This window comes from Trachemys scripta, chromosome 9 (genome assembly GCF_013100865.1).
Source record: "Trachemys scripta elegans isolate TJP31775 chromosome 9, CAS_Tse_1.0, whole genome shotgun sequence".
NCBI classification, from domain to species: domain Eukaryota; kingdom Metazoa; phylum Chordata; order Testudines; family Emydidae; genus Trachemys; species Trachemys scripta.
In genome coordinates, this window is record NC_048306.1 from 102,303,788 (window position 1) to 102,316,458 (window position 12,671).

Below are 12,671 nucleotides of genomic sequence, written 5' to 3' on the forward strand. Positions count from 1 at the left end.
CGTCCCTCAGAAGTGTCAGACCAGAATTAGCCCATGAGCTCTACAATGCTTCATTCATACTTATTTAGCAATTGGTCTTTTAGCATTATAAATGGATCTTAACATTTTTAGCTTTTGATGAGTGGACTTTACATTTAAGGATACTGGTTAAGCAATTTGAATGAACCTCATTTCTAACTGTGCTTTAACTGTATGTAATTACATGTGTTAGTAACTTCATAACAAGAACACAACTGAAGTTACTAAGTATCTTGAAGGTTACACAAATTAAAAGTTGGATTTGTGGTTTGTGTAGTATTATGTAACTAAAATCTACATTATTTTTATTTAATTATAAAAATATTCTTCTAGCTGTTTGTATACAGTTCTCTAGCACCTCCATGGTTTGAAACTGGACTTTGAAACTTGGCAGAGGGGTAGTTCTGAGATTGAGGAAGTGTCTTTTGATGGCCCCATATAAATCCATGCAGATTTAACTAAGTAAAGAGTTGAAAAAAATCACCATTTTCAAGTGTTTTGCAGAGTATAGTTTGTTCTTCACTTATTGTCTCAAGGTCTGAGCATTCTATCAAAACTGTGCGTGCACCACCCCTCTGCAGAGTCCCTCATGTGGAGTACTTCCAAACGAGGCACAGACAAAATGGATCTTCCTCCTGGGAAGCAGGAGATCATGAGTTCGTCTCACTTATACCGACTGAGGTTATTAGTTATTGGATTCTCAACTCTTGTGATCGAGCAAACCCTCTACACAAGCTGGAAATTGAACCTACATCTGTTATATGGAAATCCATCACTCAGTCACTTAATTGCACTGTTTCAGAATCTGCCAAGCAGAAGTACTCGGCTGTGCTGTCTGTAAAATGGGGCATGTCATGTATATGTACCCCATTGTTTCAGTAAGCTAGAAATCCTCCTGCACAGGATATCAGACTACTTCTCCTGCCAGTTATTGTAGCTAATACTTTAGCTAAAATGGAAGAGGTCTGAGCTGTGGCACTGGAGGTTTAAGCCTCAAACCTTGATGAGAGTGTAAGCACACAATAATCTTCTCTTCTAGGTCTTCAAGGTGAAAACTGTTGGCATTTGGTCTTAGCTCTTTTAACCAGTTGAGTTTTCTCCCCTGTATTTCAATTCTTTTTAGAAATCTTTGATTGATATGTACTCTGAAGTTCTAGACATTCTGTCTGACTATGATGCCAGCTATAATACCCAAGATCATCTACCTCGGGTAAGTCATTGAAGTCTTAAAGGGTTATGTTACTTCATGACGTAACTACTATAGAGTGCATGAAAAAGTTATAAGTATTGGTTTGCAGACCCCAGATTAAATGTTAGGGGTGATTTTAATCTTACATGCAGAAAAAACAACCTAGACATTTAATCTAAAGACTTTCATACATCCCAGAATGATAAAAATTAGAGCTAATCCATTTGCCTGATAATGCAGGACTTTTCCCTATAGTGTAGTTCTGAATGTTTTGTCCATTTCACTTTTAAATGATTGGTCAAACCAGCAGCCTTGAATATGAACCCCTTGAAATGCTGGGTGCTGGTGTCATTTTTGGTTTTGAATTTCTGCATCCATACATACCACTGCAGTTTGGTACTAATTCAGATCCAGATTGAAAAAGGCGAACTTTCCAATTCATATGTGACCAAATCTTGCGAGAACAGACCATGTGGCTTCATCACCATTGAAGCAAACCCTGAATTAGCCTTGAACCATAGACAAAGCCTGATCCAGATCCAGACACTGTTACTTTGCCCTATCTCTAGTTTTAAATGGCCTAAGTAGAAAAACTTTTGCATGAATAAAATCAGTTGTTAATCTATTAAGGAATTCATTATTTGTGGCAATACTTCTGTTGTCAAAACTAATCAAATATAATGAGCTCTAATATGAGTTCTCAATTGGTTGCTACAGTGTATTGTTTAACTAAGCTGTCCTACTGAAGAAACTGCCTTAATTATGAAAAGCCAGTGACTACTACTACTTTCATTTAAGGTTGTAGTGGTTGGAGATCAGAGTGCAGGAAAAACCAGTGTGCTAGAAATGATTGCTCAAGCCCGGATATTCCCTCGAGGGTCTGGGGAAATGATGACACGTTCTCCTGTTAAGGTAAGAAACAGTATCCTAACAGTATTCAAAATATTGTAGCGTATCCAAGTACTATCAATTCACTTAATCTAAGCTAAGTTATCTTTGTTTGAATATCTGATTATTTTAAAACATTCATCATAAATGTGCTGTTGCATTGTTACTACTGATGGGCTAAATCCTACCAGTACTTACTATCAGGGTGTAGCAGTTACTAATGTGAATGGTCCCATTGATTTCAATTGGGATTACTCACACTAAGTAAACACTATGCCTAGATGTATTTGAAGAATTGGGGCTTTAATTTTTAAATGAAGAATAATACATAAATATGTGCTGCTTATGTCTGAACACATTAGTTCTGCCTCATCCTCCGTTTTGATGAATAATATTTTCCTAACTTCCGGGGTGTTGTGAGGAGAAATGCATTGAAAAGATTGTGAAGTGATGTGCGATATACCAATGAAAAGTGCTATATCAGAGCTGGGGGGTGTTGTTGTTAGTTGTATTCCTATTGTGCAGAGAGCTCCTATGACATCAGTGAAGGACGGTGAAAAGAATCTTTTTAACAAAACTTGCTGAAGGTAAAAAGTTACTAGAAACCGATTGTGCAGATGGAAAAAATAAATAAATAATACTTTTAACTTTCTGCTGTTGGATGAAATGCCACAAATATGAAAATAACACGTGTCTGACTGTTAGGAACTGGCCCAGAGACCAACAGAGAGGAGTTAACACTATTCATTACTCACACCAGAGACACCCGCTGGTTGAATGAGCACGGAGACTGAACGACCCTCCTAGTCCTAGAGGTAGTCAGTGCAATCATGGCTGAGACACAGAACTGAAAGCTTGTACAGCCATTGTCCATTCCCAAGCCTACAATTTTGGCACAGAAGTTTTTAGTAAATGGCACAGTGGCGGTGCAGGAAGAAAACTAAAAGGCACAGAAAAGTCACCAAATAATGTATTTTTACCTGCTTTTTTTAACAAGGAAAAGCGATACTTCCCCCCTTTTAAACAAACTGAATCAAAGGTATCAAAAATGATGTTTTAATCCTTGTTGCTACTAAGAAATATGACATTAATGCTTTCCTTCCCCCAAAAAATAATGTAAACAGTGACTTTTGTTGGTTGTATGTTTGGTTACAAAAGAAAAGAACTGATGCCAAAAAAGTGTACTGTTTAGGGTGTGGGGGGGTGGGAAATAACTGTGGGCTATATAGTGGGGGTGCTGAAAGGTGAGGCCCAGGAGAGTGGCAGGGAGGTTGGAGAGAGAACCCACCCCTTACTCACCTGCAGCGGCGGCTCCTGTCCCGCAGGGCTGGGCCCATCTCCCCAGACCAGACATTGAGACCTGACATACACAGTCACAGCGCCACTCTGGTTTAGCATGTTCCTCGTCTCCATCTGGGGGCTCCAGAATGACCCCACCAGCCTGACGCTCTGCCCCCAGCACCTGTTCTCCCCCCTCACACATGTCCAACCTTCCTGAAACCCCTGATTCCCCTTCCCCCCACCATCCCTCTCTCCACCTTACCCTCCCTGCTGGCCAGCCTGAGGCCCTTGGGTGATGGATTTGTCCAGCTTCCTGGACCCAGCTGGTCCCCGGTGCCAAGAGTTGCTGCTGCCTTGGTTTTGGCAGGGGAGGGCCTGACCACCATCATGCGGCATGATGCAGAGTGGATGCCAGCCTGTAGGGGTGGACCATGGCATGTTCCCTCCCAGCCACATTTTAAAAAGTTGAGGGAGAGGATGGCCCTTTGGTTCCACCATTGCTGGTGCCTCTACCAGGCCCAGCCCCGCAAGACAGGAGCTGTTGCTGTGGGATGTCATGGATTTTATTCAAATTCATGATTGCCATGAACTCCGTGCCAAAATCAAAGCTTTAGCCAGTTCCAAGAATGTCTAAAGGATTTCCATGTAGAGATCTGTCAATCAAGCACCTTTCTTAGGTAGTACATTCCTTTAAATAATTATGATAAATGTTAAAAACCCTTTTGTTTGTTTTGGGGGGGTTTCTGGCTTGCATATCTTGGCTATTAAGATTTTATTAGTTACACATCTCATCCTAAATATTAGGTGACGCTTAGTGAAGGTCCCCACCATGTGGCTTTGTTCAAAGACAGCTCTCGGGAGTTTGATCTGACCAAGGAAGAGGATGTAAGTACAAGAAATGTCTTGAGATGAATGGTGTCCAGTATCAGGGGGTAGCCGTGTTAGTCTGTATCTACAAAAACAACAAGGAGTCTGGTGGCACCTTAAAGACTAACAGATTTATTTGGGCATGAGCTTTCGTGAGTAAAAACCTCACTTCTTCGGATGCATCCAAATAAATCTGTTAGTCTTTAAGGTGCCACCAGACTCCTTGTTGTTTTTGAGATGAATGTAATCTTGATCACATTTTTGTTTGGTAAAATAGATGTCTGTAGTGGCTGTTGCCCACTGAGTATAGGGATTAGAAGACTGTTGAGCAAAGACGGGCACTTTGTTAAATGTTACACTATGTTTCAGTGTCATTGCTATCTAGAGTTAAATGGCAATGAAGTGGGCAATAAGTGTAACAAAGCCTGCTCCCAGGTACGCTACTGAGTTTTGCGAGTCCTAGAGCAAATCAGTAAACCTTTCTGTGCTTCCGTTTACCAAACTATAAAACTGATATTCTGCTTACCGGCTTCTCCCGCGTGTACTGAGGCCTAGTCAATGATTGTAACAATGACCTTTGGATAAAGGGTGTTATATGGCTGCTAAGTCATCTTGTTTGCCAGTGTTGATGTCTGTTCTTGAGTATTCAAGTGATATTTGCCCGTGATGAATATAATCTGATATCTTTATGTCAAAACAGCTTGCAGCCTTGAGAAATGAGATAGAGATCCGAATGAGGAAAAGTGTGAAAGAAGGATGCACTGTCAGTGCTGAGGTAAGGCTCCCCATTCATTTCATGCAGAGTCTCATTTGTACTTGTCTCATCAATTATGAGGCTATGTCCAATCAGTTTGTAGCTATTTCAAGATCTTGTACTGTATAAAGAAATGTATTTATACCATAAAAATTGTTCTGTTCTCAGGCAGCATGGTCATCTGACTTCTTATTTAAAAAAAAAAAAAAAAAGTGTCATACCCTATGGTGAAAAGTTTCATTCCAACTTTGTTTTACAGACCATCTCCTTAAATGTGAAAGGTCCTGGTCTGCAGAGAATGGTGTTGGTAGATTTGCCTGGTGTCATTAGTGTAAGTATAGAGCAGTCAGTTAATACACTCTTACCAAAGGAGAAAATCTTTCATTCCAATCTCTCTTTTTTAAAATATATTCTATTTTTTTTAAAGACTGTGACATCAGGTATGGCTCCAGACACTAAGGATACTATCTTTAGCATCAGCAAGGCCTATATGCAGAACCCGAATGCCATCATCCTTTGTATTCAAGGTAAATTAGGACTCTAGACAATAATCAAAATGGCATTTGCTTGTGCTAATTAAAACCTTGCAGTGTATTCTTTAGGTCATTCATCCAGATTTCTAGAAAAATTACCCTGAACAGAAGTCCGTTCTTAATTTCTCAGTGCAGTTTTAGGAAATGCTGTCGGAATTTGCACTGTGGGTCCCACAGTACACTCTGTGATGTCTTTATTTTTTCTTAAACTCATGACATTGTTTGACCCTTTTGCCACTAATACAAAGAGAGCTTACATTTTTATTACATTTAAAATATAACCAAGACAGTGGTAGTACTGTTTAAACTCAAGATTTCCCCAAAACAGTGTTCCTAAGCTAACAGACAACAGTAGAGAGATTTTTATACTGAGAATTGTCGTGTACTTTTTCCAAACAAAATTTTAGTGAATAGTTTAAAGTCGAGGTGTATTTTAGTTTTGGTGGAGACTTATTTTTATCACTAGTCACCAGGAGGCAAGGATTTTTTGATGCAAAGAACATATGCAAATTTGCACTGCTTGTGCCAAAAGCTAAATAATGAGGGGCATTCTATCATTAATATTTTGAACTTAAACAATTAGCTAAAAAATAACCGTAGGGCCCAATGAGTAGTCAAGAGTTCAAAGTGCTGTATATCATACAATAGTTCTTGAAATGGCATCTTTAAAAATCTTTTCAGATGGGTCGGTGGATGCAGAACGCAGCATTGTCACTGATTTAGTCAGTCAAATGGATCCTCACGGGAAAAGAACAATCTTTGTTTTGACTAAGGTGGACCTTGCTGAGAAAAATGTGGCCAGCCCAAACAGGGTGACTATATAAGCCTTCTATTCTTATGCCACAGCATGAAGAGGGACACTTGTGCAGAAAATTGTGGTGCAAATACAAATATAAAAGTTCATGTAACTTTTTGGGAAGGTTTTTAAAAGAAAAAGATGTCTGTTTAGGGTATCCAATATGAGGTTTTTATTATTTTTAATCTGCCCAAGTTTTTGATTTTACTGACTTCTGCTATATGACCCTGGTCAAGTAATTTCAACTCTATGCCTTATTTTCCCCATCTGTAAAATAGGTATAATGATATTTACCTTCCTTTGTCAAGTGCTTTTTGATATACGGGAGTAAAGTGCTAACTAACTTGCAATTATAATTTAATATTATTCTTTTCAAACATTTATTAGTTATAGGTTTATGTAAGTCTAATTGTTGTAAGAACCTGCAGTCCAGTCAACATTAAATTTCAAGTGGCTTTCTATCTTCTAGCTATGTACTATGCATTTTTATTACGTTTTTCCTATATTTGTGTCTTTCCTTTAACTATAATTTTCAGAGTGCAGTAAAACCTCTGTGTAATCTCCTAAGAAAGTGTTAGTCCTGCCTAATCTATCTTTATATGTTGTTAATATTGCATTAATGAAATGAGAGAAGGGATACAAGATCAACATATTTTTGTACTTATTTGCATAGATACAACAAATTATTGAAGGTAAACTCTTCCCAATGAAGGCTTTGGGTTACTTTGCAGTCGTTACAGGAAAAGGTAATCAGAGTTCCATGTCTGGTTCTTTTCTATTTGTTGATACAGAATCAGTGTCTAAATGGAATTGTTGTGGCACTCTCTCCTTTCTCCAGGAAACAGCTCTGAAAGTATCGAATCTATTAAAGACTATGAAGAGGAATTTTTTCAAAATTCAAAACTGTTGAAGTATGTTGCTATTTATACTTTATATATAAGTGAATCTCATCAATAAATGCTAGCATGCATTCCCGGAGCTTAACTTTGTTGCAGACTTGTAGTGTGAAAACACTGTGTGTATGTTGCAATGTCTGCTAATCCTCAAAGCTTTGGGTGGCAAGGAGAACTATCCTTTCAGACGTACAGCTGTGTGGTCCACCTTCAGTGAACTGAAGAGATTCTGCTGACTTAGCAAACTTACACTTTGTCTGCGGAAAGAACTATGATTCATGCTGCTTAGACACTGAAATCCCAAACTTCCCCTCTGGGGTTACAGGGTACATGGTTTTTTTTCTCATAATTCAAGGAGAACTCCAAATACAATTATGTACACTGGATATTTTGTGGAGAGAGTCAAGGTTTTAGGATGATGCATGTTCTTGTGTTAATTTGTTCTTCAGTATAGAAAGCCAAGATTTATTCCTGGAGTAACAGCCCTGAAAAGACACTTTAAAAATACTGCTATGTACAGATGTCTCTCTCTCTTTACAGGACGTGTATGCTGAAGGCACACCAGGTGACAACGAGGAACCTAAGTCTTGCTGTGTCAGATTGCTTTTGGAAAATGGTGAGAGAGTCAGTGGAGCAGCAAGCAGATGCTTTTAAAGGTAATACCCCTGAAGGCAAAGCCTCATAGTATTGGCTAGAGTTAACCATAATGTGTCCAGGAACTTTGCAAGTTTCCATTGCACAGCTCTATGAACGATCTGTAATTCCAGTGTTTGGCATCCTCTGGCCTGCACATCTCTCCATAAATCCTTAATAAGAAGTTGCCATGTCATGTTGCCTTGGGGATCTCAAGTGAAGGATAGTTCGTGGCACAAAGGTCCCAACTTTATTAAATAAACAACAAGAATGTAAATAAGTGAAGGAGAGAAATGAACATAGCTGCTTGGCCAGAACATGAGCTTCCCCTCATCCTGATTGGCAGATCTAAAGCTCAAAATGGCTTCCTGGCAAAAAGACCCCATCGAACCCACCCACGACTGGACATGTGTCTTGCACCAAGCCACGCTGCTGTGTGGGACAGAGTCCAAGTGTTCTCTGCCAGTGAGCCTTTCGATGAATCCCACAGTGTTGGGAAATATCCTAATTACACACTGACTGTCCCAGCCCAAACAGACGAAAAAATGTATCAGCCTCCAAAACCTGCATCTGCTTCAAAGACGTGACATAATGTAGTGGAACCGGTGGAAACCTGACCACAGTTCTGGCTTGACCTGAACAGAAAAGAGAGCACAATGGGGTGTTAACATCTCAACATCATACCTTCAGCAATGAAATGCCAAAACAATCTCCCCGAAGAGAACCACTGGGCATATGCCCTGCCCTTGTTAATGGACGGATAGGAGGGAAAACCTTGGTGCAGTAGTAGGAGGAGAGATTGAATGGCCCTCTGCTTCTCTTCCAGTTCAGCTAAGAACAGGAACTCTGTCCTTCCCAGCCAATAGTGGTCTGTCTGCACTGCAGCTGGCAGCGAGCCTCCCAGCCCAGCTAGACAAAAGCGCACAAGCAGGGCTCGAGCTAGCACACTACAAATAGCAGTGGGGTCATTGCAGCTTGGCCTGGAGTTGTGTATCTCAAGCCCACCCAATCCCCTAAGCTTAAGAGGCAACATCCGTACTGCTGTTGTAGCATTCTCGCTTGAGCCGCAATAGCGCAAACCTGTCTGCTCGAGCTGGGAGTCTCACTGTCAACCGCAGTGTAGACATACCCTAAGAGGGCTCCTTAGAGCCAGCGAGGCAACCTTTGGCACAGCCTGACACCAAGCTGGGCTGTGATAAGTCAGGAGGAGTAAGAAACCCCTGGTCTCCACACAGGAAACCTTCAGGAAACCCAACAGTCTCCACTGCCCTATGAGTCTGTGGAAGGTGGAGATCTAAAGGGGTAATAGTCCCAACATAACAGCCTGATTTGCCTCAACTATTCTTGTTTCTTGTTATACTGGAAAGGTCTGTTGCTCTGTCAGCAGTGCAGTGTAAGGCAAGAACACAGAATCAGTGTTACGACATACATTTTCTGTTATTGGGATGGCTCTCTCTGGTCCTGCACTTCCTCTTTTGTGCTCAGCGTCTCTGGTTCCTCTGCTTATGGAGAAATCTCTCTTTTCCGGTACAACTTTAATTGATTGACATGATAGAATTTGTCTACTTTTCTTTTTTGCCTGTTTGATCCTAATTCTGTATACAGAGGAATTGAGTCTATCCACAATATAGTGTGGCCCACTCCATCAGTTACATAAATTGTGTTTCAATACAGCATACAATAGGAGTATAACCTGATCTCCAATTTCCCAAGCATTCTGTCTTTGGTCTTTATCAAAATAGGCTTTTGCCTTCCGTTTAGACTTTCCCAATTTAACAGCTACCTGCAAGTGAATCTGATTAAGATATTTCTGTAATGCTTGCATATAGGTTTCCAGTTTAACTTCTTCTAACTGTGTGCTACTGGTATGCCACAAAAGGTCCTCAGGCATTCACATAGTTCGCCCAGTCACCACCTCAAAGGGTGTATGATCTGTGGAGGCAGCTGGAGTTGCCCTGAGTGCCAGTATAATGAGTGGAATCAGGGTATCCCAATTGTGTCCATTAGCATCTACCAGCTTCTGCAGCATTAGTTTGATGGTGCGATTTGTTAGCACTGCCATCCCTGATGATTGAGGCCTGTATGGCATGTGCAATTTTTGTTGCACTCCCAACACGTGTGAACACCTGCCCAGTAAAATGTCTTCCTCTGTCTGACTCTACCTGAGCAGGGAGTCCCCAACGAGAGAAGACGTGTTCCACCAAGATTTTTGCCTTTAAAGGAAATTCTTCCACTCATTTAGAGACCGGGTCAATAATAACAGGAAAATGTTGGTTTCCTCTTTGAGTTTTTGGTAAGGGTCCCACAAAATCAATTTCCAAAGCTTGCCAAGGACTCTCGTACATTTAAGATCTTAAGGGAGCGTTTCTTTTTGTGCGGGTAGGATTATTCTGAGCACAGACCAAACAGTTCTCACAGTACTGTTGCACATCCATCCTCATGCCTGACCACCAACCTACGGAGGTAAGTCGCTGCATGGACTCCGGGGTTTCCTTCTGATGGTGTGTTGTGCACCAGGCAGATCATTTCCCTGCGCAGCTGAAATGGTACAACCCACACTGGGAAATGCTCTCCAAGGTACATCAACACTCCTTCATGTATGTACAATTCTAATTCATGCTTTTTACATGGGGAGCTCTGTGTCAGTGAAGTCCAGATTCCTTGTTTGTCATCTGACTGAGACCGCTGCCTAATTACCTTCACCATTTCTTGATCCTTTCCCTGCAAAGCTTTGAGATATGGAACTTCTATGCTATGCTTCTATGCTAAATTGTTCCTTTGCTGCGCCTGCTGGGACCAGAGCTGGGCTTGCCATGGGATCTGTTTGCTTAAGTTCTTCCCATAGAATCCCACTACAAGCTCCTTTGTTAGCCAAGAAATCGACATGATGGTTTTCCTGAGCATATGGTTCAAGTTTGCTATGGGCTCGCACTTTCTGGACCACAGATCGCTGTTCAGGAGTGGACACTTGTATAGCTAATTGCCAATAAACTGCAAAAGTGATGCATATTTGAGTGGAGCCATGTCTGAGGATGTAACTGCATAAGCATCCCTTACTGTTAAAAATCTGAGTGAGTTACACACCCAAGCTGAATCTAACAAAATGATAGTAGGATGGCACTCGAGTAAATGGATAATAAAATGAACTAATTGGCTACATGTTACAATACCACTTTTGAAACAGGTGGCATTTGTTTAGAAGATATTAAATCAAGCTGTAACTGAGAGTTAAGTGTTGATTAATTTCCTTATGTGAAAGTAGTAAGTGGGGTACATTTTAAAGGGAATATTTTTCTGCAGTGAGTTGGAGCAGAGCAGACAATGGATTGGTTGAGGAACTTTAAATGTCTTCGATAAACATTAGATTAGCTGAACTTTTAATTAGACAGACACTAGATAGTTTAGGCCTAATATTTTACCTACCTTCAAATTGTTCCTATCTGGTGGCAGTCTGCCCCTAACGATAGATATTGAAGCATTTATAGAACAGTCCCCTCAAACACTGGTAGATTCAAACCAACGCTGCCCTTTAGTAGTTCTGTGCAATAGTGCACTGACTCTGTGCCAGCAGGTCACTATCAAACTCTGTTCCCAAAGCTGGGCTCCCATAAGTGATGCCAGTACACAAACAGCTGCTACTGTGATGTTCATTTTAGTTCTGTTGAAAGTCCAGCACCTTGCCTAGTTGGGGCAAGATTGGAAAACCCTCGTTAAGGACTTTGTTGGGGCTTAGGGTCTTGTGCTTGCCCTCTGTTGGAGTGAATTTCATCCAGTGTTAGGACCTGATCCTATTGCCATTGAAGTTGGTGGGTGACTTTTCTGGGACTTCAATGAGAGTTTGATTGACTTTCTACCTAGGGAATAGAATAGAAGGTAAGAAAGCACTACCAACAATGGAGAGTTAAAAACAGTACTGTTTAATAGCACCTGTTGAAAATAAGATCTTACAACATAAATTTGAAATGTTAATAAGCTTCTTTAGATCATCTGAATCAAAAATGATGGGTAAAAAGAAAAATTATAAAACTGTACATTATTGTGAAACTGTTTTGATGATGTGCTTTTTCCTTTTTTTCGTGTTCCATAACTCTTGCAATTAGTAACTTTTTAAAATGGATTGAGTAATTATGAAATGATAGTTAAAGCCACAGAGAAATCATCTGCTAAATGCAGTTTCAGAGAAATGCATTTGCTTAACATTAAAGCATGGAGGTGAAGGGCAAATTTTAGAACAGCTTCGGATAATGGAACTGTGAGCTGTCATCATGTAACCATTGGTCACTAAATAGCTTTATGGTCAAAAATGCCAAAATTTATTCCCTTTCTGTTATGGCCTTTCAAATTTGCCTATGCCTGAAGAATAAAATGCATGATTTTTCTCAGTCACTTGGTTTACTTGAAATGTCAAATGCAAGATTGATTTGTCACAAATAAGTTTCATGGGAATTTAAAGAACAGGTGAGTCCTTAGAATAGCCAGGCACTCTGAACAGATTATAACGGAGTCTTAATAAATGTATATCTCTGATTCTTCTTTTTCTTTCTCTAGCAACCCGTTTTAATCTTGAGACTGAGTGGAAGAACAACTACCCCCGGTTGCGAGAGCTTGACCGGGTAAATTCCATTACACGTTTCCTGATATGTTAGAAAATGTTTATTCAGATTATGGGTTACAAATGATGAGTCTTGTTCTCATTTGTACTATGGCTCCTTTGCTGCGCTCTGGCATTGCAAAGGGAGGGACACTGAAGGTGGCATAATTTACTTTTACATCACTTTTAAGGCCTCTTTCAGCTACCAGAACTATGTAAATTGACCGT

General features: G+C 40.3%; 1 protein-coding gene across 5 annotated transcripts in view; it reads left to right on the forward strand.

Moving 5' to 3' along the window:
- The window catches only part of OPA1 (OPA1 mitochondrial dynamin like GTPase), a 76,526-nt gene that overhangs the window by 21,261 nt on the left and 42,594 nt on the right, over positions 1-12,671 (forward strand). For all 5 annotated transcript variants that reach the window (XM_034780900.1, XM_034780902.1, XM_034780901.1 and 2 more), the window contains 11 exons: positions 1,142-1,228; positions 2,006-2,119; positions 4,181-4,261; positions 4,944-5,018; positions 5,257-5,328; positions 5,425-5,524; positions 6,212-6,342; positions 7,000-7,072; positions 7,165-7,237; positions 7,760-7,875; positions 12,401-12,465. In XM_034780900.1, the coding sequence (XP_034636791.1) occupies positions 1,142-1,228; positions 2,006-2,119; positions 4,181-4,261; positions 4,944-5,018; positions 5,257-5,328; positions 5,425-5,524; positions 6,212-6,342; positions 7,000-7,072; positions 7,165-7,237; positions 7,760-7,875; positions 12,401-12,465 (987 nt within the window). The remainder of the gene's footprint in view (positions 1-1,141; positions 1,229-2,005; positions 2,120-4,180; positions 4,262-4,943; positions 5,019-5,256; positions 5,329-5,424; positions 5,525-6,211; positions 6,343-6,999; positions 7,073-7,164; positions 7,238-7,759; positions 7,876-12,400; positions 12,466-12,671) is intronic.